The sequence below is a fragment of the Pseudophryne corroboree genome, chromosome 11 (assembly GCF_028390025.1).
Source record: "Pseudophryne corroboree isolate aPseCor3 chromosome 11, aPseCor3.hap2, whole genome shotgun sequence".
NCBI classification, from domain to species: Eukaryota; Metazoa; Chordata; class Amphibia; order Anura; family Myobatrachidae; genus Pseudophryne; species Pseudophryne corroboree.
This window is the reverse complement of record NC_086454.1, coordinates 15208974-15236402: the sequence shown is the minus strand read 5'-3', so window position 1 is coordinate 15236402 and position 27429 is coordinate 15208974. Positions and strand designations below refer to the sequence as shown.

The 27429-nt window shown below is 47.9% G+C and overlaps 1 protein-coding gene and 1 pseudogene across 3 annotated transcripts in view; both read left to right on the top strand.

Annotated features, from left to right (window-relative positions):
* The window catches only part of TRIM44 (tripartite motif containing 44), a 144651-nt gene that overhangs the window by 31273 nt on the left and 85949 nt on the right, over window positions 1-27429 (top strand). For 2 of the 3 annotated variants that reach the window (XM_063946291.1, XM_063946293.1), the window contains exon 2: window positions 26472-27352. In XM_063946291.1, coding sequence (XP_063802361.1) covers window positions 26954-27352 — 399 coding nt within the window. In that variant the 5' untranslated portion in view covers window positions 26472-26953. Of the gene's footprint in view, window positions 1-16736; window positions 16896-26471; window positions 27353-27429 lie in introns of those variants that run through there. The other variant, XM_063946292.1, reaches the window with a different exon arrangement.
* Window positions 43-159, top strand: LOC134971526 (5S ribosomal RNA; annotated as a pseudogene).

Sequence of the window (27429 nt, the reverse complement as noted above, 5' to 3'; positions counted from 1 at the left end):
TTGTGGATGTCCACCAGCCACAGGTTTGTATCGGAATCAACGCTCTACAGTCATACCACACTGGTAATGCCCAACTCCTTCTGAACTTGGAAGCCAAGCAGTGTGGGCCTGGGCAGTACCAAGTAGGGTGACCCTCGGGAAGACCAGGTACTGTAGCAGCTTGGTAAAAATACTCCGGTCTGAGATCCTTACTATGGCACATGGCAGCGCTGGATTCCTGGACGACAATCTTTTGTCGCAGGCAGAGCATGGTATAGTATCACTAACGGATGATGACGCAGAAAAAGTACTGTTTGACCAAATAGACTTTGACACCTTACCAGCAGAGACGACTACTGACCTGTACCACCAGCTGCTCAGACTAAGCAAGAGGGAGGTTGATCTTAATTTACATGGTCAGTTTCTGTCCGAATACCATCGCAAAAAACAAATTCCGAGAGGATTTAGGGTCAGTAATATCCCCACTATAGGGAGAAACAACCCCACATTCTGCAGCCGCTGGTGTGGTGTGCTTAATAAGTGCTCATTAGATCTGATGCTACTTGTAGTGGAGGAGGTTGGCAACGAATTGACCAAGGTTAAGACGTCCATAGATTCCTTTAACAACACACACCTAGCGACTATTAGAAACGATAAATCTTGTAACTATATTGAAAAACTGAAAATCCAGATTGACAACTATAAAAAAGAACTCACTGCCTTTAAGCGCAATAAACTTGCCACAGTTGTCTCTGATTATCAGAATCATACTGTATATAGTAGAGATGAGCGGGTTCGGTTTCTTTGAATCCGAACCCGCACGAACTTCACTTTTTTTTTCACGGGTCCGAGCGACTCGGATCTTCCCGCCTTGCTCGGTTAACCCGAGCGCGCCCGAACGTCATCATGACGCTGTCGGATTCTCGCGAGACTCGGATTCTATATAAGGAGCCGCGCGTCGCCGCCATTTTCACACGTGCATTGAGATTGATAGGGAGAGGACGTGGCTGGCGTCCTCTCCATTAGAATAGATTAGAAGAGAGAGAGAGAGAGCGAGATTGTGCAGACAGAGTTTACCACAGTGACCAGTGCAGTTGTTGTTAAGTTAACTTTTATTTAATATATCCGTTCTCTGCTATATCCGTTCTCTGCCTGAAAAAAACGATACACAGCAGTCACACAGTGTGACTCAGTCTGTGTGCACTCAGCTCAGCCCAGTGTGCTGCACATCAATGTATAAAAGCTTATAATAATTGTGGGGGAGACTGGGGAGCACTGCAGGTTGTTATAGCAGGAGCCAGGAGTACATAATATTATATTAATTTAAAATTAAACAGTGCACACTTTTGCTGCAGGAGTGCCACTGCCAGTGTGACTAGTGGTGACCAGTGCCTGACCACCAGTATAGTAGTATATTGTTGTATACTATCTCTTTATCAACCAGTCTATATTAGCAGCAGACACAGTACAGTGCGGTAGTTCACGGCTGTGGCTACCTCTGTGTCGGCAGTCGGCACTCGGCAGGCAGTCCGTCCATCCATAATTGTATAATTATATACCACCTAACCGTGGTATTTTTTTTTTCATTCTTTATACCGTCATAGTGTCATACTAGTTGTTACGAGTATACTACTATCTCTTTATCAACCAGTGTACAGTGCGGTAGTTCACGGCTGTGGCTACCTCTGTGTCGGCAGTCGGCAGGCAGTCCGTCCATCCATAATTGTATTATAATATATACCACCTAACCGTGGTTTTTTTTTCATTCTTTATACCGTCATAGTCAGTCATACTAGTTGTTACGAGTATACTACTATCTCTTTATCAACCAGTGTACAGTGCGGTAGTTCACGGCTGTGGCTACCTCTGTGTCGGCACTCGGCAGGCAGTCCGTCCATCCATAATTGTATTATAATATATACCACCTAACCGTGGTTTTTTTTTCATTCTTTATACCGTCATAGTGTCATACTAGTTGTTACGAGTATACTACTATCTCTTTATCAACCAGTGTACAGTGCGGTAGTTCACGGCTGTGGCTACCTCTGTGTCGGAACTCGGCAGGCAGTCCGTCCATCCATAATTGTATTATAACATATACCACCTAACCGTGGTTTTTTTTTCATTCTTTATACCGTCATAGTCAGTCATACTAGTTGTTACGAGTATACGACTATCTCTTTATCAACCAGTGTACAGTGCGGTAGTTCACGGCTGTGGCTACCTCTGTGTCGGCACTCGGCAGCCCGTCCATAATTGTATACTAGTATCCAATCCATCCATCTCCATTGTTTACCTGAGGTGCCTTTTAGTTGTGCCTATTAAAATATGGAGAACAAAAATGTTGAGGTTCCAAAATTAGGGAAAGATCAAGATCCACTTCCACCTCGTGCTGAAGCTGCTGCCACTAGTCATGGCCGAGACGATGAAATGCCAGCAACGTCGTCTGCCAAGGCCGATGCCCAATGGCATAGTACAGAGCATGTCAAAACCAAAACACCAAATATCAGTAAAAAAAGGACTCCAAAACCTAAAATAAAATTGTCGGAGGAGAAGCGTAAACTTGCCAATATGCCATTTACCACACGGAGTGGCAAGGAACGGCTGAGGCCCTGGCCTATGTTCATGGCTAGTGGTTCAGCTTCACATGAGGATGGAAGCACTCAGCCTCTCGCTAGAAAACTGAAAAGACTCAAGCTGGCAAAAGCACCGCAAAGAACTGTGCGTTCTTTGAAATCCCAAATCCACAAGGAGAGTCCAATTGTGTCGGTTGCGATGCCTGACCTTCCCAACACTGGACGTGAAGAGCATGCGCCTTCCACCATTTGCACGCCCCCTGCAAGTGCTGGAAGGAGCACCCGCAGTCCAGTTCCTGATAGTCAGATTGAAGATGTCAGTGTTGAAGTACACCTGGATGAGGAGGATATGGGTGTTGCTGGCGCTGGGGAGGAAATTGACCAGGAGGATTCTGATGGTGAGGTGGTTTGTTTAAGTCAGGCACCCGTGGAGACACCTGTTGTCCGTGGGAGGAATATGGCCGTTGACATGCCAGGTGAAAATACCAAAAAAATCAGCTCTTCGGTGTGGAGGTATTTCACCAGAAATGCGGACAACAGGTGTCAAGCCGTGTGTTCCCTTTGTCAAGCTGTAATAAGTAGGGGTAAGGACGTTAACCACCTCGGAACATCCTCCCTTATACGTCACCTGCAGCGCATTCATAATAAGTCAGTGACAAGTTCAAAAACTTTGGGTGACAGCGGAAGCAGTCCACTGACCAGTAAATCCCTTCCTCTTGTAACCAAGCTCACGCAAACCACCCCACCAACTCCCTCAGTGTCAATTTCCTCCTTCCCCAGGAATGCCAATAGTCCTGCAGGCCATGTCACTGGCAAGTCTGACGAGTCCTCTCCTGCCTGGGATTCCTCCGATGCATCCTTGCGTGTAACGCCTACTGCTGCTGGCGCTGCTGTTGTTGCCGCTGGGAGTCGATGGTCATCCCAGAGGGGAAGTCGTAAGCCCACTTGTACTACTTCCAGTAAGCAATTGACTGTTCAACAGTCCTTTGCGAGGAAGATGAAATATCACAGCAGTCATCCTACTGCAAAGCGGATAACTGAGTCCTTGACAACTATGTTGGTGTTAGACGTGTGTCCGGTATCCGCCGTTAGTTCACAGGGAACTAGACAATTTATTGAGGCAGTGTGCCCCCGTTACCAAATACCATCTAGGTTCCACTTCTCTAGGCAGGCGATACCGAGAATGTACACGGACGTCAGAAAAAGACTCACCAGTCTCCTAAAAAATGCAGTTGTACCCAATGTCCACTTAACCACGGACATGTGGACAAGTGGAGCAGGGCAGGGTCAGGACTATATGACTGTGACAGCCCACTGGGTAGATGTATGGACTCCCGCCGCAAGAACAGCAGCGGCGGCACCAGTAGCAGCATCTCGCAAACGCCAACTCTTTCCTAGGCAGGCTACGCTTTGTATCACCGCTTTCCAGAATACGCACACAGCTGAAAACCTCTTACGGCAACTGAGGAAGATCATCGCGGAATGGCTTACCCCAATTGGACTCTCCTGTGGATTTGTGGCATCGGACAACGCCAGCAATATTGTGTGTGCATTAAATATGGGCAAATTCCAGCACGTCCCATGTTTTGCACATACCTTGAATTTGGTGGTGCAGAATTTTTTTAAAAACGACAGGGGCGTGCAAGAGATGCTGTCGGTGGCCAGAAAAATTGCGGGACACTTTCGGCGTACAGGCACCACGTACAGAAGACTGGAGCACCACCAAAAACTACTGAACCTGCCCTGCCATCATCTGAAGCAAGAAGTGGTAACGAGGTGGAATTCAACCCTCTATATGCTTCAGAGGTTGGAGGAGCAGCAAAAGGCCATTCAAGCCTATACAATTGAGCACGATATAGGAGATGGAATGCACCTGTCTCAAGTGCAGTGGAGAATGATTTCAACGTTGTGCAAGGTTCTGATGCCCTTTGAACTTGCCACACGTGAAGTCAGTTCAGACACTGCCAGCCTGAGTCAGGTCATTCCCCTCATCAGGCTTTTGCAGAAGAAGCTGGAGGCATTGAAGAAGGAGCTAAAAGGGAGCGATTCCGCTAGGCATGTGGGACTTGTGGATGCAGCCCTTAATTCGCTTAACAAGGATTCACGGGTGGTCAATCTGTTGAAATCAGAGCACTACATTTTGGCCACCGTGCTCGATCCTAGATTTAAAGCCTACCTTGGATCTCTCTTTCCGGCAGACACAGGTCTGCTGGGGTTGAAAGACCTGCTGGTGACAAAATTGTCAAGTCAAGCGGAACGCGACCTGTCAACATCTCCTCCTTCACATTCTCCCGCAACTGGGGGTGCGAGGAAAAGGCTCAGAATTCCGAGCCCACCCGCTGGCGGTGATGCAGGGCAGTCTGGAGCGACTGCTGATGCTGACATCTGGTCCGGACTGAAGGACCTGACAACGATTACGGACATGTCGTCTACTGTCACTGCATATGATTCTCTCAACATTGATAGAATGGTGGAGGATTATATGAGTGACCGCATCCAAGTAGGCACGTCACACAGTCCGTACTTATACTGGCAGGAAAAAGAGGCAATTTGGAGGCCCTTGCACAAACTGGCTTTATTCTACCTAAGTTGCCCTCCCACAAGTGTGTACTCCGAAAGAGTGTTTAGTGCCGCCGCTCACCTTGTCAGCAATCGGCGTACGAGGTTACATCCAGAAAATGTGGAGAAGATGATGTTCATTAAAATGAATTATAATCAATTCCTCCGCGGAGACATTGACCAGCAGCAATTGCCTCCACAAAGTACACAGGGAGCTGAGATGGTGGATTCCAGTGGGGACGAATTGATAATCTGTGAGGACGGGGATGTACACGGTGATATATCGGAGGGTGAAGATGAGGTGGACATCTTGCCTCTGTAGAGCCAGTTTGTGCAAGGAGAGATTAATTGCTTCTTTTTTGGGGGGGGTCCAAACCAACCCGTCATATCAGTCACAGTCGTGTGGCAGACCCTGTCACTGAAATGATGGGTTGGTTAAAGTGTGCATGTCCTGTTTTGTTTATACAACATAAGGGTGGGTGGGAGGGCCCAAGGATAATTCCATCTTGCACCTCTTTTTTCTTTTCTTTTTCTTTGCATCATGTGCTGATTGGGGAGGGTTTTTTGGAAGGGACATCCTGCGTGACACTGCAGTGCCACTCCTAGATGGGCCCGGTGTTTGTGTCGGCCACTAGGGTCGCTAATCTTACTCACACAGCTACCTCATTGCGCCTCTTTTTTTCTTTGCGTCATGTGCTGTTTGGGGAGGGTTTTTTGGAAGGGACATCCTGCGTGACACTGCAGTGCCACTCCTAGATGGGCCCGGTGTTTGTGTCGGCCACTAGGGTCGCTAATCTTACTCACACAGTCAGCTACCTCATTGCGCCTCTTTTTTTCTTTGCGTCATGTGCTGTTTGGGGAGGGTTTTTTGGAAGGGCCATCCTGCGTGACACTGCAGTGCCACTCCTAGATGGGCCCGGTGTTTGTGTCGGCCACTAGGGTCGCTAATCTTACTCACACAGCTACCTCATTGCGCCTCTTTTTTTCTTTGCGTCATGTGCTGTTTGGGGAGGGTTTTTTGGAAGGGCCATCCTGCGTGACACTGCAGTGCCACTCCTAGATGGGCCCGGTGTTTGTGTCGGCCACTAGGGTCGCTAATCTTACTCACACAGCTACCTCATTGCGCCTCTTTTTTTCTTTGCGTCATGTGCTGTTTGGGGAGGGTTTTTTGGAAGGGACATCCTGCGTGACACTGCAGTGCCACTCCTAGATGGGCCCGGTGTTTGTGTCGGCCACTAGGGTCGCTTATCTTACTCACACAGCGACCTCGGTGCAAATTTTAGGACTAAAAATAATATTGTGAGGTGTGAGGTATTCAGAATAGACTGAAAATGAGTGTAAATTATGGTTTTTGAGGTTAATAATACTTTGGGATCAAAATGACCCCCAAATTCTATGATTTAAGCTGTTTTTTAGTGTTTTTGGAAAAAAACACCCGAATCCAAAACACACCCGAATCCGACAAAAATAATTCGGTGAGGTTTTGCCAAAACGCGTTCGAACCCAAAACACGGCCGCGGAACCGAACCCAAAACCAAAACACAAAACCCGAAAAATTTCAGGCGCTCATCTCTAGTATATAGGTGGCTTTTGGGGGACACCCGCCCCAACAGACCGCAGAGAACGTTCAGACAACGCCGACAAGGTATATAGAAATATAGAAATATAGAATTTGTCGGCAGATAAGAACCACTTGGCCCATCTAGTCTGCCCCTTATTTTTTTTTATTTTTTTTATATTATTTTTTAACACTAACCTTATTTGATCCTTATTTCTTTGTAAGGATATCCTTATGTCTATCCCATGCATGTTTAAATTGCTCTACTATCTTAGCCTCTACCACCTCTGATGGGAGGCTATTCCACTTGTCCACTACCCTTTCTGTGAAATAATTTTTCCGCAAATTTCCCCTGAACCTCCCCCCCTCCAGTCTCAGTGCATGTCCTCGTGTCCTATTGCTTCTCTTCATTTGGAGAATGTTTCCCTCCTGGACTTTGTTAAAACCCTTCATATATTTGAAAGTCTCTATCATGTCCCCCCTTTCCCTTCTCTGCTCCAAACTATACATATTGAGATTTCTTAGTCTTTCTGGGTATGTTTTGTGATGTAGGCCATGCACCATTTTAGTTGCCCTCCTTTGTACAGTTTCTAATGTATTAATATCCTTTTGAAGATATGGCCTCCAGAACTGAATACAGTATTCTAGATGAGGTCGTACCAATCACCTATACAGTGGCATTATTACTTCTTTCTTTCTGCTGCTGATTCCCCTCCCAATGCAGCCAAGCATCTGACTAGCTTTCCTCATTGCCTTGTTACATTGCTTACCTGCTTTTAAGTCATCTGAAATAGTGACTCCTAGATCCCTTTCCTCCTCAGTAGTTTCCAGTATAGTGCCATTAATACTGTATTTAGCTTTAGGATTTTTGAGACCCAAGTGCATGATTTTGCATTTTTTGGCAATAAACTGTAATTGCCAGACTCTTGACCATTCCTCTAGTCTACCTAGATCCTCAATCATTTGTTTTACCCCACCTGGTGTGTCTACCCTGTTGCATACCTTTGTGTCATCTGCAAAAAGGCATACTTTCCCTTTAATGCCATTTGCAATGTCACCAATAAAGATATTAAAAAGCACTGGTCCAAGTACAGATCCCTGGGGTACTCCACTGGTAACATTTCCCTCCTGGGAATGCACTCCATTTACCACAACTCTCTGTTTTCTATCCTTCAACCAAGATCTTATCCATTCAATAATCCTAATATCCAATCCCAAACGTTCAAGTTTATTTAGCAATCTGCGATGTGGAACTGTGTCAAAAGCCTTACTAAAGTCTAGATAAGCTATATCCATGGCTCCACCTTTATCCATCACTTTAGTCACACAATCAAAAAAGTCAATAAGATTTGTTTGACATGATCTCCCCCCAGTGAATCCATGCTGTTTGGGATCCAGTAAATTGCCGGATTTGAGATAATCTACAACTCTTTCTTTTAAGAGTGTTTCCATCAATTTCCCTACTACTGACGTAAGACTCACTGGTCTGTAGTTGTTTGCCTCTTCCTTGCTTCCACTTTTGTGCAGTGGGACTACGTTTGCTCTTTTCCAGTCCCCTGGAATTTCTCCTGTAGCTAATGACTGGTTGAATAATTCTGTCAATGGTGCTACCAGCACCTCTTTAAGTTCTTTTAATATCCTTGGATGTATCCCATCTGGCCCCATAGATTTGTCCACTTTCAGCTTTGAGAGTTCTGTTAGGACCTTCTCCTCTGTAAATGTACTTGTTTCATTTTCCTGAATATCCCTGCAACTTAACTGTGGCCCCTTCCCCTCTCTTTCAGTAGTAAATACTGAGCAAAAATAATCATTAAGATGACCTGCTATTAAATTGTCTCCTTCAACAAGACTCCCAGTGTCCGTCTTTAGTTTTATAATTCCGCCTTTTGTTTTTCTCTTTTCGCTTATATACCTAAAAAAAGTTTTGCCTCCTTTACCCACTGACTGGGCCATTTTCTCCTCAGCTTGTGCCTTTGCACATCTGATTACTTTCTTTGTCTCCTTCTGTCTAACAAGATATATCTTTTTGCCTTCATTATTTTGTGTCTGCTTATATTTCCTAAAAGCCATCTTTTTTGCTCTCACAATATTTGCTACTTCTTTTGCAAACCACACTGGCTTCCTTTTCCTTGTGTTTTTCCTAACAGTTTTGATACAAAGGTCTGTTGCCTTCAATATTGCACATTTGAATGTTTCCCACCTCTCCTGCACTGCTTCCAAGTTCCTCCACTCTGCCAAAGAATCGCTTACACATTTTCCCATCCCTACAAAATCAGCCTTCCTAAAATCCAACACCTTTGTTTCTCTAACGTCCTAAGTGGATGCTGGGGACTCCGTCAGGACCATGGGGAATAGCGGCTCCGCAGGAGACAGGGCACAAAAATAAAGCTTTAGGATTAGGTGGTGTGTACTGGCTCCTCCCCCTATGACCCTCCTCCAAGCCTCAGTTAGGTTTTTGTGCCCGTCCGAGCAGGGTGCAATCTAGGTGGCTCTCCTAAAGAGCTGCTTAGAAAAAGTGTCTGTGCATCAATGCACAAGAGTCCTGGGAAAGATGGTGGCTTCTTACGAAGCGATTCCATTCGGCAGATTCCACGCACGAACTTTTCAGTGGGATCTGCTGGACAAATGGTCCGGATCACATCTGCAGATGCATCAGCGGATAACCTTATCGCCACGGACAAGGGTGTCTCTTCTGTGGTGGTTGCAGAGTGCTCATCTGTTAGAGCAGGCTTTCCCAACCACGGTCCTCAAGGCACACCAACAGTGCAGGTTTTAGTGATATCCAGGCTTCAGCACAGGTGACTTAATTAGTAGCTTAGTTATTTTGATTTAACCATCTGTGCTGCAGCCTGGATATCGCTAAAACCTGCACTGTTGGTGTGCCTTGAGGACCGTGGTTGGGAATGACTGTGTTAGAGGGCCGCAGATTCGGCATACAGGACTGGGTCCTGGTGATCACGGATGCCAGTCTGAGAGGCTGGGGAGCGGTCACACAGGGAAGAAACTTCCAGGGAGTATGGTCAAGCCTGGAGATGTCTCTTCACATAAATATACTGGAGCTAAGAGCGATTTACAATGCTCTAAGTCTGGCAAAACCCCTGCTTCAGGGTCAGCCGGTGTTGATCCAGTCGGACAACATCACGGCAGTCGCCCACGTAAACAGACAGGGCGGCACAAGAAGCAGGACAGCAATGGCAGAAGCTGCAAGGATTCTTCGCTGGGCGGAAGATCATGTGATAGCACTGTCAGCAGTATTCATTCCGGGAGTGGACAACTGGGAAGCAGACTTCCTCAGCAGACACGATCTACACCCGGGAGAGTGGGGACTTCATCCAGAAGTCTTCCACATGATTGTGAACCGTTGGGAAAAACCGATGGTGGATATGATGGCGTCCCGCCTCAACAAGAAACTGGACAGGTATTGCGCCAGGTCAAGAGACCCTCAGGCAATAGCTGTGGACGCTCTGGTAACACCGTGGGTGTTCCAGTCAGTGTATGTGTTCCCTCCTCTGCCTCTCATACCAAAAGTACTGAGAATTATACGGCAAAAGGGAGTAAGAACGATACTAGTGGCTCCGGATTGGCCAAGAAGAACTTGGTACCCGGAACTTCAAGAGATGCTCACGGAGGATCCGTGGCCTCTACCTCTAAGACGGGACCTGCTTCAGCAGGGACCGTGTCTATTCCAAGACTTACCGCGGCTGCGTTTGACGGCATGGCGGTTGAACGCCGAATTCTAAGGGAAAAAGGCATTCCGGAAGAGGTCATTCCTACACTGGTAAAAGCCAGGAAGGAGGTGACTGCACAACATTATCACCGCATTTGGAGGAAATATGTTGCGTGGTGTGAGGCCAGGAAGGCCCCCACGGAGGAATTTCAACTGGGTCGATTCCTACATTTCCTGCAAACAGGATTGTCTATGGGCCTCAAATTGGGGTCCATTAAGGTTCAAATTTCGGCCCTGTCGATTTTCTTCCAGAAAGAATTGGCTTCAGTTCCTGAAGTCCAGACTTTTGTAAAAGGAGTACTACATATACAGCCCCCGGTTGTGCCCCCAGTGGCACCGTGGGATCTTAATGTAGTGTTGGATTTTCTCAAATCCCATTGGTTTGAGCCGCTCAAATCGGTGGAGTTGAAGTATCTTACATGGAAAGTAACCATGCTACTGGCCCTGGCTTCAGCCAGGAGAGTATCAGAATTGTCGGCTTTATCATATAAGAGCCCATATCTGATTTTCCATACGGACAGGGCAGAACTGCGGACGCGTCCTCATTTTCTGCCTAAGGTGGTGTCAGCGTTTCACCTGAACCAGCCTATTGTGGTGCCTGCGGCTACTAACGATTTGGAGGATTCCAAGTTGTTGGACGTGGTCCGGGCATTGAAAATATATATTTCAAGAACGGCGGGAGTCAGAAAGTCTGACTCACTGTTTATATTGTATGCACCCAACAAGATGGGTGCTCCTGCTTCTAAGCAGACGATTGCTCGTTGGATTTGTAGCACAATTCAACTTGCACATTCTGTGGCAGGCTTGCCACAACCTAAATCTGTCAAGGCCCATTCCACAAGGAAAGTGGGCTCATCCTGGGCGGCTGCCCGGGGGGTCTCGGCATTACAACTCTGCCGAGCTGCTACTTGGTCAGGGGCAAACACGTTTGCAAAATTCTACAAATTTGATACCCTGGCTGAGGAGGACCTTGAGTTCTCTCATTCGGTGCTGCAGAGTCATCCGCACTCTCCCGCCCGTTTGGGAGCTTTGGTATAATCCCCATGGTCCTGACGGAGTCCCCAGCATCCACTTAGGACGTTAGAGAAAATAAGAATTTACTTACCGATAATTCTATTTCTCGTAGTCCGTAGTGGATGCTGGGCGCCCATCCCAAGTGCGGATTGTCTGCAATACTTGTACATAGTTATTGTTACAAACAAATTCGGGTTGTTATTGTTGTGAGCCGTCTGTTCAGAGGCTCCTACGTTTGTCATACTGTTAACTGGGTTCAGATCACAAGTTATACGGTGTGATTGGTGTGGCTGGTATGAGTCTTACCCGGGATTCAATATCCTTCCTTATTGTGTACGCTCGTCCGGGCACAGTATCCTAACTGAGGCTTGGAGGAGGGTCATAGGGGGAGGAGCCAGTACACACCACCTAATCCTAAAGCTTTATTTTTGTGCCCTGTCTCCTGCGGAGCCGCTATTCCCCATGGTCCTGACGGAGTCCCCAGCATCCACTACGGACTACGAGAAATAGAATTATCGGTAAGTAAATTCTTATTTTTTGTATGGGACGAGTCAGTCTCTGTCTTAATGCTGAACCATACTGCTTGACGCCAATACACCCCAACTGACACTGGGTCCTCAGCATCCGCGTCAGATACTGAACATTCCGACAGTCGGCGACCTAGAAACACTTTTTTAGGGCAAACGGCCAGTGCCGATCTACCCCCAAGCGGGGGACGCGCAGACCACACCCTAGGAAGGGGGGATATGTGGAGAAGGTGTCGAGACAAAAACAAGAACTAGTCTTTAATCTGTCATCTAAACCCCTAGATGAGGCCACCGTGAGCCTACTCTCGCGGGGCCTCTCTTTTGTACCCACTTGTCCCCATAAACCATTTGACACTGCCATAGATATGTACAAGTTCGGACGCAAGTTGAGGTTACGCGAACATTTTGGGGACTCTGGTGATAACAATAGATCGCCCTTCTGCCCACCATCCACGTATGACCCTCCTTCCTCCAATCCTAGTATTAGAACTTATATTCGCCTTGTAGAACAGGATCTCAATACCGGCACACCTATTAAGACCTTTGACAATCTATCTAGACAGGAAAGACAGGCGCTTGAGACACTAAGAAGAGACACCTCATTAGTTATCAGACCCGCAGACAAAGGGGGAGCCATTATTGTACAAGATTGGGTCGACTACAACAATGAGATCTGCAGACAATTATCCGACACCACCACTTATGCACACTGTGACACAAACCCGATACCAAATTTCAAACGCAGCGTAGACTCCATACTACAACAAAGCCTTGAAGCCAAGTGGATCGACAAGCAGACTTTTGACTACCTGACGGTCACCCACCCCGTATGTCCCATTATCTATACTTTACCCAAAGTCCATAAAGCACTCTCAAACCCACCGGGTAGGCCGATAATATCGGCACGCCACTCATTGTTGCAACCACTGGCAATATATGTGGACTCTTTTTTGCAACAAATAGTGCAACAGAATGATAGTTACGTACGGGACTCCATGGACTTTCTTACTAAACTCTCTTGCACGCCACGTATAACTGGGGACATTCGGCTTGCTACAATGGACGTATGTTCTCTCTACACAATTATCCCACACGAAGACGGTCTACAAGCATTAAAGAATGCCCTTACAGCGGATCCCCCAGCGAATACACCAATTGACTGTCACGATCCGGGTATCTGGACGCCATTTCTTACCCATCAGATGCCTCCTAAGGCTGGCTCAGCGCTCCAGGACCGGATCCCATCTGTTATCCTAATGTTCACATTCCTGCATCCTCTCCTGTCTCTCTGAGACGCTGTCACAGTAACGCCATATTACATCTGGCATGGCGTCTCCCGCGACCTCCGCCGCCGTCCCTGAGCTTCTGTATGCAGAGTGGCGATTACGTCAGCCGCGGCCTCCGCTGTGTCCGCGTGGTTGGATGTGCACTTGTCAGCCTGGCGTCTCCTGTCTCCAGTGGCCGGCGCCGCCATTACTGTTTTCATTACCACATGGATTACAAACCAAACTTCCCTCCAAGTGTCTGCATGGGCGCAGCCATCTTGGATTCTGTCAGCTGATCATTTCCTCCAATCTGTTGTCAGTATTGTTAATCTGCATAATTGCCTAGCCAATCCCTTCCTTGCTGCAGGTATAAATACACTGTGCCTGAGCAAGGAAGGCGTCAGTGCTTTGGTTGTCAAACCTAGTTCCAGTTTGTCTCTCTCCTGTGATGGTCTTCCAGGTTCCAGCTCCTGTCTCCAGACTTCCACCATAGAGACCCGCACCAGCATTCCATCTGCGGTGTAGCCTGACTCTCCGATCCATTCTGGACTCACCTGTTTCCAGCTACAACATCACCTGCTTCCTGCTCAGCTTCCAGCAGTGTACAGCTTCCCTTAAAGGGCCGGTGTCCTTTCTACACTTTACCACTCTCCACCGGTATTATTATTTCTCCGCTCTCAAGTTCTACATTTCAGTTCATATTTCATCGCTCCCAAGTTCATTTATTATTTAACTGGTTCCAGCCAGTATCCACTCCGTGCTAACAACAGTCTGGTTCCAGCCAGTATCCACAGCAGCCGTTTTATCTTCAGCAACCCAGCTTTTCCTAGAACACCAGCTGGTACAAGCCTGGGTTATCTCCATTGCTACAGTCGGGCCTGGTAAGGACTTTCCATCTAGAAGATTATAAGAACTGTCTCACACTACCAGTGCCTGTGGCTCCTGCCATCCTGTAGTACCCAGGAACTGTATTTATTCTTTGCTGACTTTTATGTTTTCTTTTACTGCTGCTGTGTTGCGGAGTTGTCATAATAAACATCATTGACTTTTATCCAAGTTGTCGTGGTCACGCCTTCGGGCAGTTATTATTCATGTTACTTACATGTCCAGGGGTCTGATACAACCTCCCAGGTTCCGGTACATCTCAGCCCCTACAACTGAGGCTGCCTCCCGTCAGCTCAGGCCCTCAGTTGTGACATTGACTTTATCATCCAACTGGCTGAGGCAGTACTGAAGCTTAACCACTTCTGTTATCTAGACAAGTACTATATACAACGCTCTGGGACCGCTATGGGTTCGAACCTGGCACCAGCGTACGCCAATATTTTTATGGCGGCATACGAGAATAGATGCATCTTGCCAGTTTTTGGAGAACACATCTTGTTGTATAAACGCTTTATTGACGACATTTTCATCCTGTGGACAGGTACCACAGACAGTTTTCACCAGATGGTAAAGACACTAAATGAACTAGAGCACCCGGTAAGGTTTACTTCACAGATTGACGACCATCAGATCAACTTTTTGGATATCACAGTCACTATCAAAGAGGGAGCGATCAGTACCTCGCTATACCGAAAACCCACTGATAGGAATACCCTTCTGTTATCCACTAGCCAACATCCACCAGCACTCAAAGAACATCTACCCATCTCACAATTCTTGAGGGTCATGAGGAATAACACCGATGCCACTCAGATGGAACTACAGCTGCAGGAAATGTCGAAGAGATTCCAAGAACGAGGCTACACTAGTGGATGCGTACGACGCTGCCTGAAGAAAGCACGTACAAAATTCCAAACCCCTGAGACACCAAGATGTACTGAGCAGAAACCTGACTGAATGGTATTTACCACAACGTTTGACGCACATTCAAATAAGATCAGTAGTGCCCTGCGGAGAAGATGGCCCATTATCTCTTCTGATACCCAACTCAAGATGAAAAACATTAAACCACCCATGATGGCATACAGAAAAGCGCCTAACCTCAAACAGTTGCTATTAAGACCCACAGGATGCCCAACTGCACCGATTAGGACGACTTGGTTACAGGAGCAGAAGCCAGGTTGCTTCAAATGCAGCGGTTGTACTACATGTAGGAGTATGCTCACTGGCCCCACTTTCCCCCACCCACACACGGGACGTCTCATCAAGATTAAGTATAAACTTCATTGCCTCATGGACCACGTCATCTATATACTTACTTGTCCCTGTGGACTCTACTATGTCGGTATGACTGCCAGGCGTTTTCGTGACAGGATGGCGAACCATAGGACGACCATCCATCAGGCAATTACCTCCAAAACAACAGACCAACCAGTACCGAGACATTTCTTGTTACACCAACATCAAGTATCCAACCTTCGGTGCAAAATAATTGATTGGGTTCCCCCTCCTGCACGGGGGAGTGACCGTGGTTTGGCACTTAAAAAGAAAGAGAGCTACTGGATCCACCGCCTGGACACTATCTCCCCGCGAGGGATGAATGAAAACAATCCCCTATCCATATTCCTCAAGTAGTGTAAAAGCCCTATATCACTACTGAGTAGTATGTATTGCATACCGCTCTACAGGAGGTCAAACTGGCATGACTTTATGCGCTGGGTATTATCCTCTTAAGTGGACTTATATATTTTTAACCCCCTATGAACGGTATGATGATTCTGTACTTCCACAATCACCTAATGGGTGTGCACTAAGAGGTATCAGCTACCAAGATGGGACACACTGGTATCATTGCATTCTACGTCCCGTTTTAAGACTGTTTGACCCTGCAGGAATTCGTTTCTCTATTCTAATGATTGTAAAAACACTGTTTATACTATATTATTATGGTTAATCTGTTTAATCACTAACTCTATCGGTTTGCACATGTACACAAAATGTATACATCAGAATATATTGTCTGCCTCTGGGATTACTATTAGCAACTACCAGGTCTCCGATATGCCCCATCAGTATGCTGGTAGATATGTTACCAGCATACTGTTTGTATTTACATATGCAGTTTAAGTATGTACAGCAACGTCACCAAGGTTACTGCTACTTCCGGTATCACCGGGAGTTATTGAGTGGTGACACGACGTTGCCTTAGTTACCTCTGACACTGTATACTCTTTGTGATGCGGTATAAATATGCTTAGTGGCGTTACCATGGATACCGCTACCTCCGGTATGACCGGAAGTGATGTAGCGGCTCTGATTATTTATGTTGCTATAGTTACCCCTGACCCTTTGTAATGATGCGCTGTGAGCACGCCTAGCGGCGTTGCCATGGGTACAGCCACCTCCGGTATAACCGGAAGTGATGTATTGGCTGTGATAATGCACGATAAGCTATATGTCCAAATTTGCCTAAGTTCGGCTGCATGATCTCTACTAATACAACAATGGTAACCCCACCGCATCTCCCACTAGTAGATTAGCACTGTGAAGCATTTTTGTTGTATTACACGCGGACGGACGCAGACGCAACGTCACTTCCGGGCCGGACCGGAAGTGACTTAACCGGACGCGCCCGGCCCATCAGCACTGACTGATTTACATATTGGCATATATAGGGGACCTGGGAGGCATATTGCAGTGCTCCTGGTTCCGTGTTTACTACTCTGATGACGCTGTGACTATGCTGGATTATTTTCTAATTTGCTACTACCTTGAAAAAGGTCCCAGCTAGGGACCGAAACGTTGGTGAGCCCTTTCAATTTCTGTTTGATATGGACATTTGAGGAACCATCATTATTATGATTATTATAATTTTTGAATAAATTTTTTGGCATTTACTAAGCAAGACTGGAGAGTGCTATCTGTCTTCCACCCTGGTGGTTGTACTCTGTATTGTACTATGAGTCTGACCCCATATTGGGCCAGGCTTTGATTGGCACCCCAGCAGCTACCTGTGTTGGGTGAGAGTGCGGGACTTCCCTGATATATATATATATATATATATATATTACACATACACACAATTTGGCCTCCACTTAAACGCTGCGCTACAGTACATGGGTGCCTTCCTTTGGATCAACAGAGACATACAACATGTAAGAGAGAGACAGGCGGCACTCCACGGATTTGAAAATAATTTAGACAGCTACACAAGCTACAATATTTTCAAATCCTTGGAGTGCCACTCGTCTCTCTCTCGCACACATAGATAGATAGATAGGCGACAGAATGGCACTCAGTGGTCTTATTGTCAAAATAAAATCAAGGCAATCGCATCAAAGTTTGCAACGTTTCGGGTATTATTACTCGTCAACAGGCAGCATGTATGTGCTGCCTAACAATGGGTAATAAATAGCCGAAACGTTGCAAACTTTGATGCGATTGCCTTGATTTTATTTTGACAATAAGACCACTGAGTGCCAGTCTGTCACTTATTTATCACTACTATGGTTACACACACCATGGCATCAATTTATTGAGAATGGGAGTGTCAGCCAATCCGGAATGAATATATACAGTGGGGCAAAAAAAGTATTTGGACAGCCACCGATTGTGCAAGTTGACCCACTTAAAAAGATGAGAGAGGTTTGTAATTTCCATCATAGACTTCAACTGTGAGACAGAATCTGGAAATCACATTGTTTGATTGTTACACTATTTATTTGTTTATTCTTGCTGAAAATAAATATTTGGACAATCAGAAAGTTGAACTCGATACTTTGTAATATAACCTCGGTTGGCAATTACAGAGGTCAGACGTTTCCTGTAGTTCTTGACCAGGTTTGCACACACTGTAGCAGGTATTTTGGCCCACTCTTCCATGCAGATCTTCTCTAGATCTGTCATGTTTTGGGGGTGTTGCTGGGCAACACGGACTTTCAACTCCCTCCACAGATTTTCTATTGGGTTGAGGTCTGGAGACTGGCTAGGCCACTCCAGGACCTTGAAATGCTTCTTACGGAGCCACTCCTTAGTTGCCCAGGCGGTGTGTTTGGGGTCATTGTCATGCTGGAAGACCCAGCCACGTTCCATCTTCAATGCTCTTACTGAGGGAAGGAGGTTTTTGCCCAAAATCTCACAATACATGCCCCATTCATCCTCTCCTTAATACGGATCAGACGTCCTGTCCCCTTTGCAGAAAAGCAGCCCCAAAGCATGATTGTGACAGGACGGTTCCGTACGAAAGCACTCACCGCTTTCGCGTCCCGTCTCCTGTGCACAGAATGGAAGGTCAGGTCACACGGGACACTATGGCCACATAAGGGATTCCCGCTTACCGTCAGTAACCGCCTGTTACTGACTCCACCCACTGCGCTGTGGGCGGGTTTATGCTGCCACCACCGAACTCCTAACCTGCCGTGGCGTTTGGAACCACGGTTCTGCTCTGTATGAGCCACGCACTGCCTTGCCACACCTGTGTGGTGTTGACGAATCCCCACTAGCCACTTGCTTAGCCTTTACCGGTAGCTGGCGGAAGGCGGAACTTGGAGACGTTAGGTACTTTCCTGGACAGCCGGAGGACGGGGCTATGTTTGGCATAACCCTGTAGGTCACAAGATGAAGCAATCTTCTTGAGGCAGATGATGTTTATTTGCTCAATAATAGCCTTAAAAAAGACTCTTCCCTATTGCTAGGGGCAACAGCTTACAGCAAGATGTTCCAGCAGAATAAAGATGGTACAATACACTCTGGAGGCACGCAGGCCTCCTTTTTATGTCAATTTTCCACACAGTACAACAGGGGCTCATGTCCTCCCTGAGCCCTTTCTATCCAATCAGGATATTTTACAAAATACCAATAAATAAATTACATTGCAAAAGGAGATAAGTGCAATAAAACAATATCCTCCTTCTTGTCACCCAGACAACGTTTGGCATCAGATTAACATTCACTATTGATAAATTTATCACATAGCTTCAAAATACAAATGTTTCTGGTCATTCACATCTTCAGCAAACCCAGTGTTTGGGATTACAACAGGAAAGGCTTCAACACAAACAAACAGTCTTCCTTCCTGCATCTGCCATTCAGGGTTCATATATCAATTAAATCAGGTACATGAAACAGGTTCCAAGCCCAGAACTACTTTACATATGGGATAAGGAGATCCCCCGTCGGTAACATCTCTCTCTAAGGAACTTACACATCAAAAGGTATTGTCATTCACACCTCTCTGCTAGGACAGGGCCATTAGCATGCCACTTCCTACTGACAGGAGATGATTTTTCAGACATCTATAGTAAGTGCATTTTTCCTTTAAATATACAGGTGACCACATCTTAAATATGAATACATTTAAACATGCATTCCTGCAATTGTGCACAGAGCACTACATATGACATGTTAAGACACATCATTAAACATATTTTTAAACAGTCTGCGCCCAGCGCCCTAAGTACATTTAACAGTGACGCCAAGCGCCTATTGTCCGCAACATGGCGCCGGGCACGAGGGTTAACCCCTTCAGTGCCATGGCCGCCATTACACGTGTGGCTGGTTAGTCTCTCCGGTCACACTCCTCCCCCCCCCCCCCCAATTCAAGCGGGAAACCAGCGAGTCATGTCCAAACGATATGGCTCCTGGTCCCGCAGTCCCTTGTGTTGAAGGGGACGCTACCTAGGGGGTGTAGGCTCCGGCCTAGACAGTTCATCCATAGTGTAGTGGGCCTCTCTTCGTGGGTGCACAATGTTCAAATAGTCCACCTGAAGTCCAAGTTCAAGGCTCCACCACAAACGTCTGTCCAATTTCCCCAAGGTAGGTTGCAGCCACCTAACAGGTGGGTGGTAAGTCACCACGGTGGGGGGCTAGTTACACACAAGTGCCACCCAAGGTGTCCCAATTGTGGCATACCCCACCTCCCACAATAGCAGTATTCTGCTCAAACAGGCCACAGGGTGCTCCTGCCCATATGGCTCCTCCTGGCTCAGTACTGCTCCCAGTTCGTGCAGTGGCACAGTAGTTCGTAAACCACAGTCCTGGTGAAGAATGTGCGCCATCAGCACTGGAGCGGGTACCAGAGCCTCCTTCAATGACTGGAATGCCAACTCGCAAGCGGGTGCAAAGTCCACTGACTTGGGAATGCCCTTCCTAGCCATCTCTGTAAAGGGGTTCACTACAGGACTAAAGTCAATAACAACGTGTCCGTAGGGCCTTACAGGTTCTAAGGTCAGTACCAGTCTGGGTGATGTGGGTCGGGGACAGCCTCTGGTTGCCTCCACCCCCTCTGGTTTGGGCCTACCCCTGTCCAATCCCACATGGTGCCCCAGGCACTGCACCTCCGTCATACCTATCTGGCAACTGTCTGCCCTAACCGTCAGACCTGCCCTCCCATCCTCCTCTGTCGACCTATGACTTGGGATACCTACCATGTCACCTAGGCCTACTCTTTCCTCCTCGTCCGCTACCTGTGCCACAGTGATGGCGGCCAGACCACCAGCATCTGGATCCTGTGTGGCATCCACTACAGGGAGGCTGCGTGTCTTCCCCGATCTACTGAGCACAGGCAGGGGACCTGCTATGTCCACAGCAACTTGCTGTAAAGGTTCTCCTATGGGCAGAGGCCCAACGACAACACAACCGCTGGAGTGCCCGAGCTGCTAACGCATGGCACCAGCCTTACAGTTGGTCTGGGTGTCATCCGACATTCCAGACCAGGGTAAGCTCTGTGTCAGGCCCCTCAGGGTACAGTCTGTCTCCGGGTTACTGTCCAAAGGGTTTTCGCTGGCAACCGACACCGGTTGCGCAGGAAGGTTCCCTGGGGGGGCCAGTTGGACACGTTCCCTATCTGGTCTATCCCCTCCCACTTTCCTGTCTACCCTGTACCTTAACCCTTCCCACCAGGTCAAACTTCCTGCCCCAACCCTGTCGAGGCCGCTGCCAGAGTGGCGCCTCATGCCTTTCGGGGATGGGTCAGAGAGTTGAGCCTCCCTAAACTCCTGCCTGCAGCCCTCAATCTCTCCTTAATTGGGACACTCTACAGGGGGATCTAGGTTGGGACTGCTAGGGTCAGTCTGGTAGGGGTCAGTCATGGAAAAGTCAGTGTGGTTTCTCATACTCCCCGCCGGAGTTGGTAAACCACTTGGATCAGGAGCATCATTGGGCACCCCCACAGAATCAAACGAGCTGGAACCAACATCCTCTGCATTGCTAGAGGACGTAGGCATACCAGAGGCAAAAGGCATGCGGGGTCGATGTGCCGATCTAGCCGCAGTAATCTTTTCCTCTGGGCGGGTTGATGCTGTGGTTGGCTGTGCTGGCAGTTGTCTAGCAGCTGTAGTCTTTTCCTTTTGGGCTGGGCTGGAGTAGCTGATGTCAACGGTGGTTGTGGAACTTGACTCCGGGAAATGGCGCCAGCAAACGTGGTGACGATCCCACCACCCAGATAATTTCCTAGGACCACATCAGTTGGGAGACCATCCATGACGGCAACTTCTCGCAACTCTGGTCCAGCTCCCCAGGTAGACTCTTGCCATGGGAACCTCCTTTCTCCGTTCCATTTGCCAGGGTGACCTTGGCAGTGCGACCCTGCAATACTGCAGCAGGATCTATAAGGTGGGGGCTCACCACAGTGATTGAGGCCCCAGAGTCTCTTAGGCCTTCCCACTGCAGAGGTCCCTCGTGGATTGGCTACAGGTGCCTCCACATATTGTGTAGGGGCTGTTTGGCCATGCAGGTGACTCTCTCCGCAGAGTGCACCTGTCTCTCGCCACACTCCATCGGACTGACTGGAGGGGGAACAGTCTCTGTAGGCTCATCTCCTCTCGTCAAACAAGCGAGCCCGCTCCAGCACTCAGATTTGGGGCACGAGTCTGGGGTGCTTGGGATGCAGGACAGTTCATCCTCAGATGTCCGATTTTCCCACAGCGGTAGCACTTCTTCTCCAGTCGTGGCACCGATGATCTCTGATCAGTTGCAGGGACACTGCGGTGCGGTTGCTGGCCAAGAGCACCCGGGTTGGAAGATGCTTGTCTATGGGGGTGATGAGCGGAAGAGGGGGGTCCCCTTGGTGGTACAGTCTTTTGGAGCTGGCTGCTGGCTGGGCACTTCTGGCCCTGTGGCCGAATTGCCACATACTTGTCTGCTAACTGGGCAGCCATCTTTAAGCTGGGTGGCTCCCGGTCTAGCACCCACTCCTTCACTTCTGGGGCGCACCTGCGGTAGAACTGCTCCCTGCAGATCAGGTCAATCAGTACGTCCCATGTAGTGGCTTCAGAATCCTTCACCCACTTCACCACGTACTGCCGCAGCTGGGTGGCAAACTGCCCATGGGTGCTGCTAGGATTCTTGGGCAAGTCTCTGAACTTCTTCCGGTAAGACTCTGGAGTGATGAAGAATCGCTGGAGGAGGGCCTTCGCGACTTCGTCGTAATCCCCACAGTCCTCCGTGGCCACTCCTCGATAGGCCTCCAATGCCTCTCCATGCAGAGTGGGCACAAGGTGTCTCACCCACTCCGACTTGGGTAAATCGTGTAGTTTACAAGTCCTTTCAAAAACTTGTAAATGTCCATCAATGTCCCCATTACTGTCTGCAAACTTGGCAAACTGAATGCGTCCCAATCTGTGTACAACAGCTGACAACGGCTCCCGGGGTACCACGGCCTGTGGTGCCTGCTCATCACGCCACATCTGGATGATGATCAAGCGCTCTTGCTCCGTTGCCCTTTCCCCCAAATCCGCTAGCCGATCTGCTAGGGTATCCGGGCCGCCCCCCCTGGGACGTTGGGATCCTGGCCCTGCTAGGGAATGCTGCCACCACCAAACTCCTAACCTGCCGTGGCGTTTGGAACCACGGTTCTGCTCTGTATGTGCCGACGCACTGCCTTACCACACCTGTGTGGTGTTGACGAATCCCCACTAGCCACTTGCTAGGCCTCTAACGGTAGCTGGCGGAAGGCGGAACTTGGAGACGTTAGGTGCTTCCCTGGACAGCCGGAGGACGGGGCTATGTTTGGCATAACCCTGTAGGTCACAAGATGAAGCAATCTTCTTGAGGCAGATGATATTTATTTGCTCAATAATAGCCTTAAAAAAAGACTCTTCCCTATTGCTAGGGGCAACAGCATACAGCAAGATGTTCCAGCAGAATAAAGATGGTACAATACACTCTGGAGGCACGCAGGCCTCCTTTTTATGTAAATTTTCCACACAATACAACAGGGGGTCATGTCCTCCCTGAGCCCTTTCTATCCAATCAGGATATTTTACAAAATACCAATAAATAAATTACATTTCAAAAGGAGAGAAGTGCAATAAAACAATATCCTCCTTCCTGTCACCCAGACAACGTTTGGTATCAGATTAACATTCACTATTGATAAATTTATCACGTAGCTTCAAAATACAAATGTTTCTGGTCATTCACATCTTCAGGCAAACCCAGTGTTTGGGATTACAACAGGAAAGGCTACAACACAAACAAACAGTCTTCCTTCCTGCATCTGCCATTCAGGGTTCGTATATCAATTAAATCAAGTACATGAAACAGGTTCCAAGCCCAGAACTACTTTACATATGGGATAAGGAGATCCCCCGTCAATAACATCTCTCTCTAAGGAACTTACACATCAAAAGGTATTGTCATTCACACCTCTCTGCTAGGACAGGGCCATTAGCATGCCACTTCCTACTGACAGGAGATGATTTTTCAGACATCTATAGTAAGTGCATTTTTCCTTTAAATATACAGGTGACCACATCTTAAATATAAATACATTTAAACATGCATTCCTGCAATTGTGCACAGAGCACTACATATGACATGTTAAGACACATCATTAAACATATTTGTAAACCGTCTGCGCCCAGCGCCGTATGTACATTTAACAGTGATGCCAAGCGCCTATTGTCCGCAACATGGCGCCGGCACGAGTGTTAACCCCTTCAGTGCCATGGCCACCATTACACGTGTGGCTGGTTAGTCTCTCCGGTCACAATGATGTTTCCACCCCAATGCTTCACAGTGGGTATGGTGTTCTTGGGATGCCATTCATCATTCTTCTCCCTCCAAACACGGCGAATGGAGTTTATACCACAAAGTTCAATTTTGCTCTCCTCTGATCACATTACATTCTCCCAATCCTCCTCTGGATCATCCAGGTGGTCACTGGCAAACTTTAGACGGGCCTGCACATGTACTGGCTTAAGCAGGGGGACATTTCGGGTGCTGCAGGATTTCAATCCATGACGACGTAGTGTGTTACTAATGGTAACCTTTGTGATTGTGGTCCCAGCTCTCTTGAGGTCAATGACTAGGTCCCCCCCGTGTAGTTCTGGGCTGATTCCTCACCGTTCTCAAGATCATTGATACCCCACGAGGTGAGATCTTGCATGGAACCCCAGGTCGAGGGAGATTGTCAGTGATCTTGTATTTCTTCCACTTTTTAATAATTGCGCCAACAGTTGATCTCTTCTCACCAAGCTGCTTGCCTATTGTCGAGTAGCTCATCCCATCCTTGTGCAGCTCTACAATTGTGTCCCTGGTGTCCTTAGACAGCTCTCTGGTCTTGGCCATGGTGGAGAGATAGCAGTCTGACTGTTTGAGGGTGTGGACAGGTGTCTTTTATACAGATAACCAGTTCAAACAGGTGCCATTAATACAGGTAATGAGTGGAGGATAGAAGAGCTTCTTAAAGAAGAAGTAACAGGTCTGTGAGAGCCAGAAATCTTGCTGCTTGGTAGGTGTCCAAATATTTATTTTCCGCAAGAATATACAAGTAAATTGTTTAACAATCATACAATGTGATTTCCAGATACTATCTCTCACAGTTGAAGTCTATGATGGAAATTACAGACCTCTCTCATCTTTTTAAGTGGGTTAACTTGCACAATCAATGGCTGTCCAAATACTTTTTTGCCCCACTGTGTGCGCGGATAGAGAGAGGGATGCGCGGGAGTCGGGAGGAAGACAGCGTGTCACGGGACCTGGCCAGCTCTACAGCCTCAAAGGATTTACAGTGCCTGGGATGTGCTGTGCGCTGCCGCTGCAGCTCCCCCTAGCCCCAGCCAGCCAGCTGTTAGCTCCGCCATCTTTTTGAACAGGAGTAGGAGGCAGCTGCAGTGTCACTGACACTGCTCCTCCTTCTCTCCGCAGCCACCTGCACCCCTACAAATCGATCACTACTTCGATGTATCGGTGGCATGGGGGGTTTCTAGCAGTGACGTGCGTGGGGTGAGGCAGGTGAGGCAGAGCCTTTCCTGGTATACTTACATTTAAACAAGAGTTTTGATTAAATAAAGTAAATGAAAAATACTAATAATATGTTTGAAATATCGTCTTTGCATTATTCTAGTACTTTTTATAGCCCAAACTCTGGAGTAAAAAGTCTATGGCAGGGGAGACAGTGCCTCACCTGCTTATCTTTTCCGCACATCTCTGATCAAAACTCACCAAATTTCCAGGAGTTTATATTGCTGCACCTGTGTATAATACCCAGATGTACTCTTTGGCTTATATATTGCATGGAAATCTGACTCTGGGGTCAGCCAGTGCCTCCTGAGCCATTTAGCTCACCGCACGACCCTGGTTTCTAGGTACTTGGAAACCTCCCCTGTGTGCGCTATTGCAATGTCAATGGGCCCCCATTAGTTAGTGACGTCGCCCCACTCTAATGTGTGTGTGTGTGTGTGTGTGTGTGTGTGTGTGTGTATCTATATAAAACTAAGGGGGTTATTCAGGTTTGTTATCAAACCAAAAAAAGTATACTAATGGGCAAGACCATGCTGCACTGCAGGTGGGGCAGCTGTAACATGTGCAGGTGGGGCGGCTGTGACACGTGCAGTGCAGGTGGGGCAGATGTAACATGTGCAGAGAGAGTTAGATTTGGGTGGGGTGTGTTCAGCCTGAAATCTAAATTGCAGTGTAGGAATAAAGCAGCCAGTATTTACCCTGCACAGAAACAATATAACCCCCCCCCCCCCCCCCACACATCTAACTCTCTGCACATGTTACATCTGCCCCACCTGCAGCATGATCTTGCCCATTATTGTGCTTTTTTGGTTTGCTAACAATTCTGAATTACTCCCATAAGGGGACATTTGCTAAGCAGTGATAAAAGCGGAGAAGTGAGCCAGTGGAGAAGTTGCCCATGGCAACCAATCAGCACTGAAGTAACATGCATACTATAAAATGATACAGAGCTGCTGATTGGTTGATGGGGCCACTTCTCCACTGGCTCACTTCTCCGCTCTTATCACTGCTTAGTAAATGTCCCCCTTAGACTCCTACTTCCTATAGATGTAAATGCACGACACGGCTAATTATCAGGCTGTATCTTTCTATTGAGTACAAGGCCTTTATATTTTTCTTCTGTTCCCCTTTCCTCAGGACGAGCGACGCACACTGAGCACCAGGCCAGCTCCCCGTCTGCACAAAGCTCTCCACTTCCTGCACTTGTGACTCAGGAAGGAAAACACAGCAGCGTGGAGCGTTGCAAGCACAGCCAGGAAGGGCTCAGCAGCAGAGAGGAGGCCGCAGGCCGCTAAATCCTTATTGTTCTGTCACAGAGAATGAGAGGGATCGCTTGTGCACTCCAGACCCAGCAGTAACGGGAGAGGAAAGGTGTTCATAGTGCAAAGGGTGTGTACGAGCGTGTTTGCTGAGCGCACCCAATATCGCATTCCAGGAAGAAAGTGCAACAAATACTGTAACAGAAAAAGTAGACTGACAAGAAAAGCAATAGAGGAAGATTATAAAATGCACGGCTCCTGCCTGGGGGACAACTGAGACGCTGGGACGCAGGACATGCACTGACGGATAGATTCCAGCTCTGCTAGACCAGGAAGTGTCATCGGTGGAGAAGTTTTAGCATGGCGAACGCCCCAGAGGAAGTCGCCCAGCTCCCGTACGATGGCACCTGCGATGCCTGTGAGCCGGACGAGGCCAGAGAGGCACTTGTCATCTGCGACGACTGCCACTTCTCTTACTGTGACTTGCACGCCGGCGAGCACCGGCAGCTGTACGCCGGGCACAGGGTGAGAGACTTTTCACAGGCAGCCGTCGAGGCGGAAAATACCCCGGTGGAGGAACCGGCGACTGACACCAGGCAGAGCGATGCGTTCGAGAGGAAAAACTGCCCTTTGCACATGCAGGAACTGAGTCTCTACTGCAAGGACGACTGCAAGATCATCTGCGTTTTGTGCGCCGTCGCTGGAGACCACCGCCAACATCAGCTCATTACCCTCAATGAGGCCTACCAGGAAATTAAGGTACATGAGTGCGCCGGGGGTGATTCCAGGGGCTCTGGTCTGACGGGGTTATTTCATAACGTGGTGCAATGTCCACA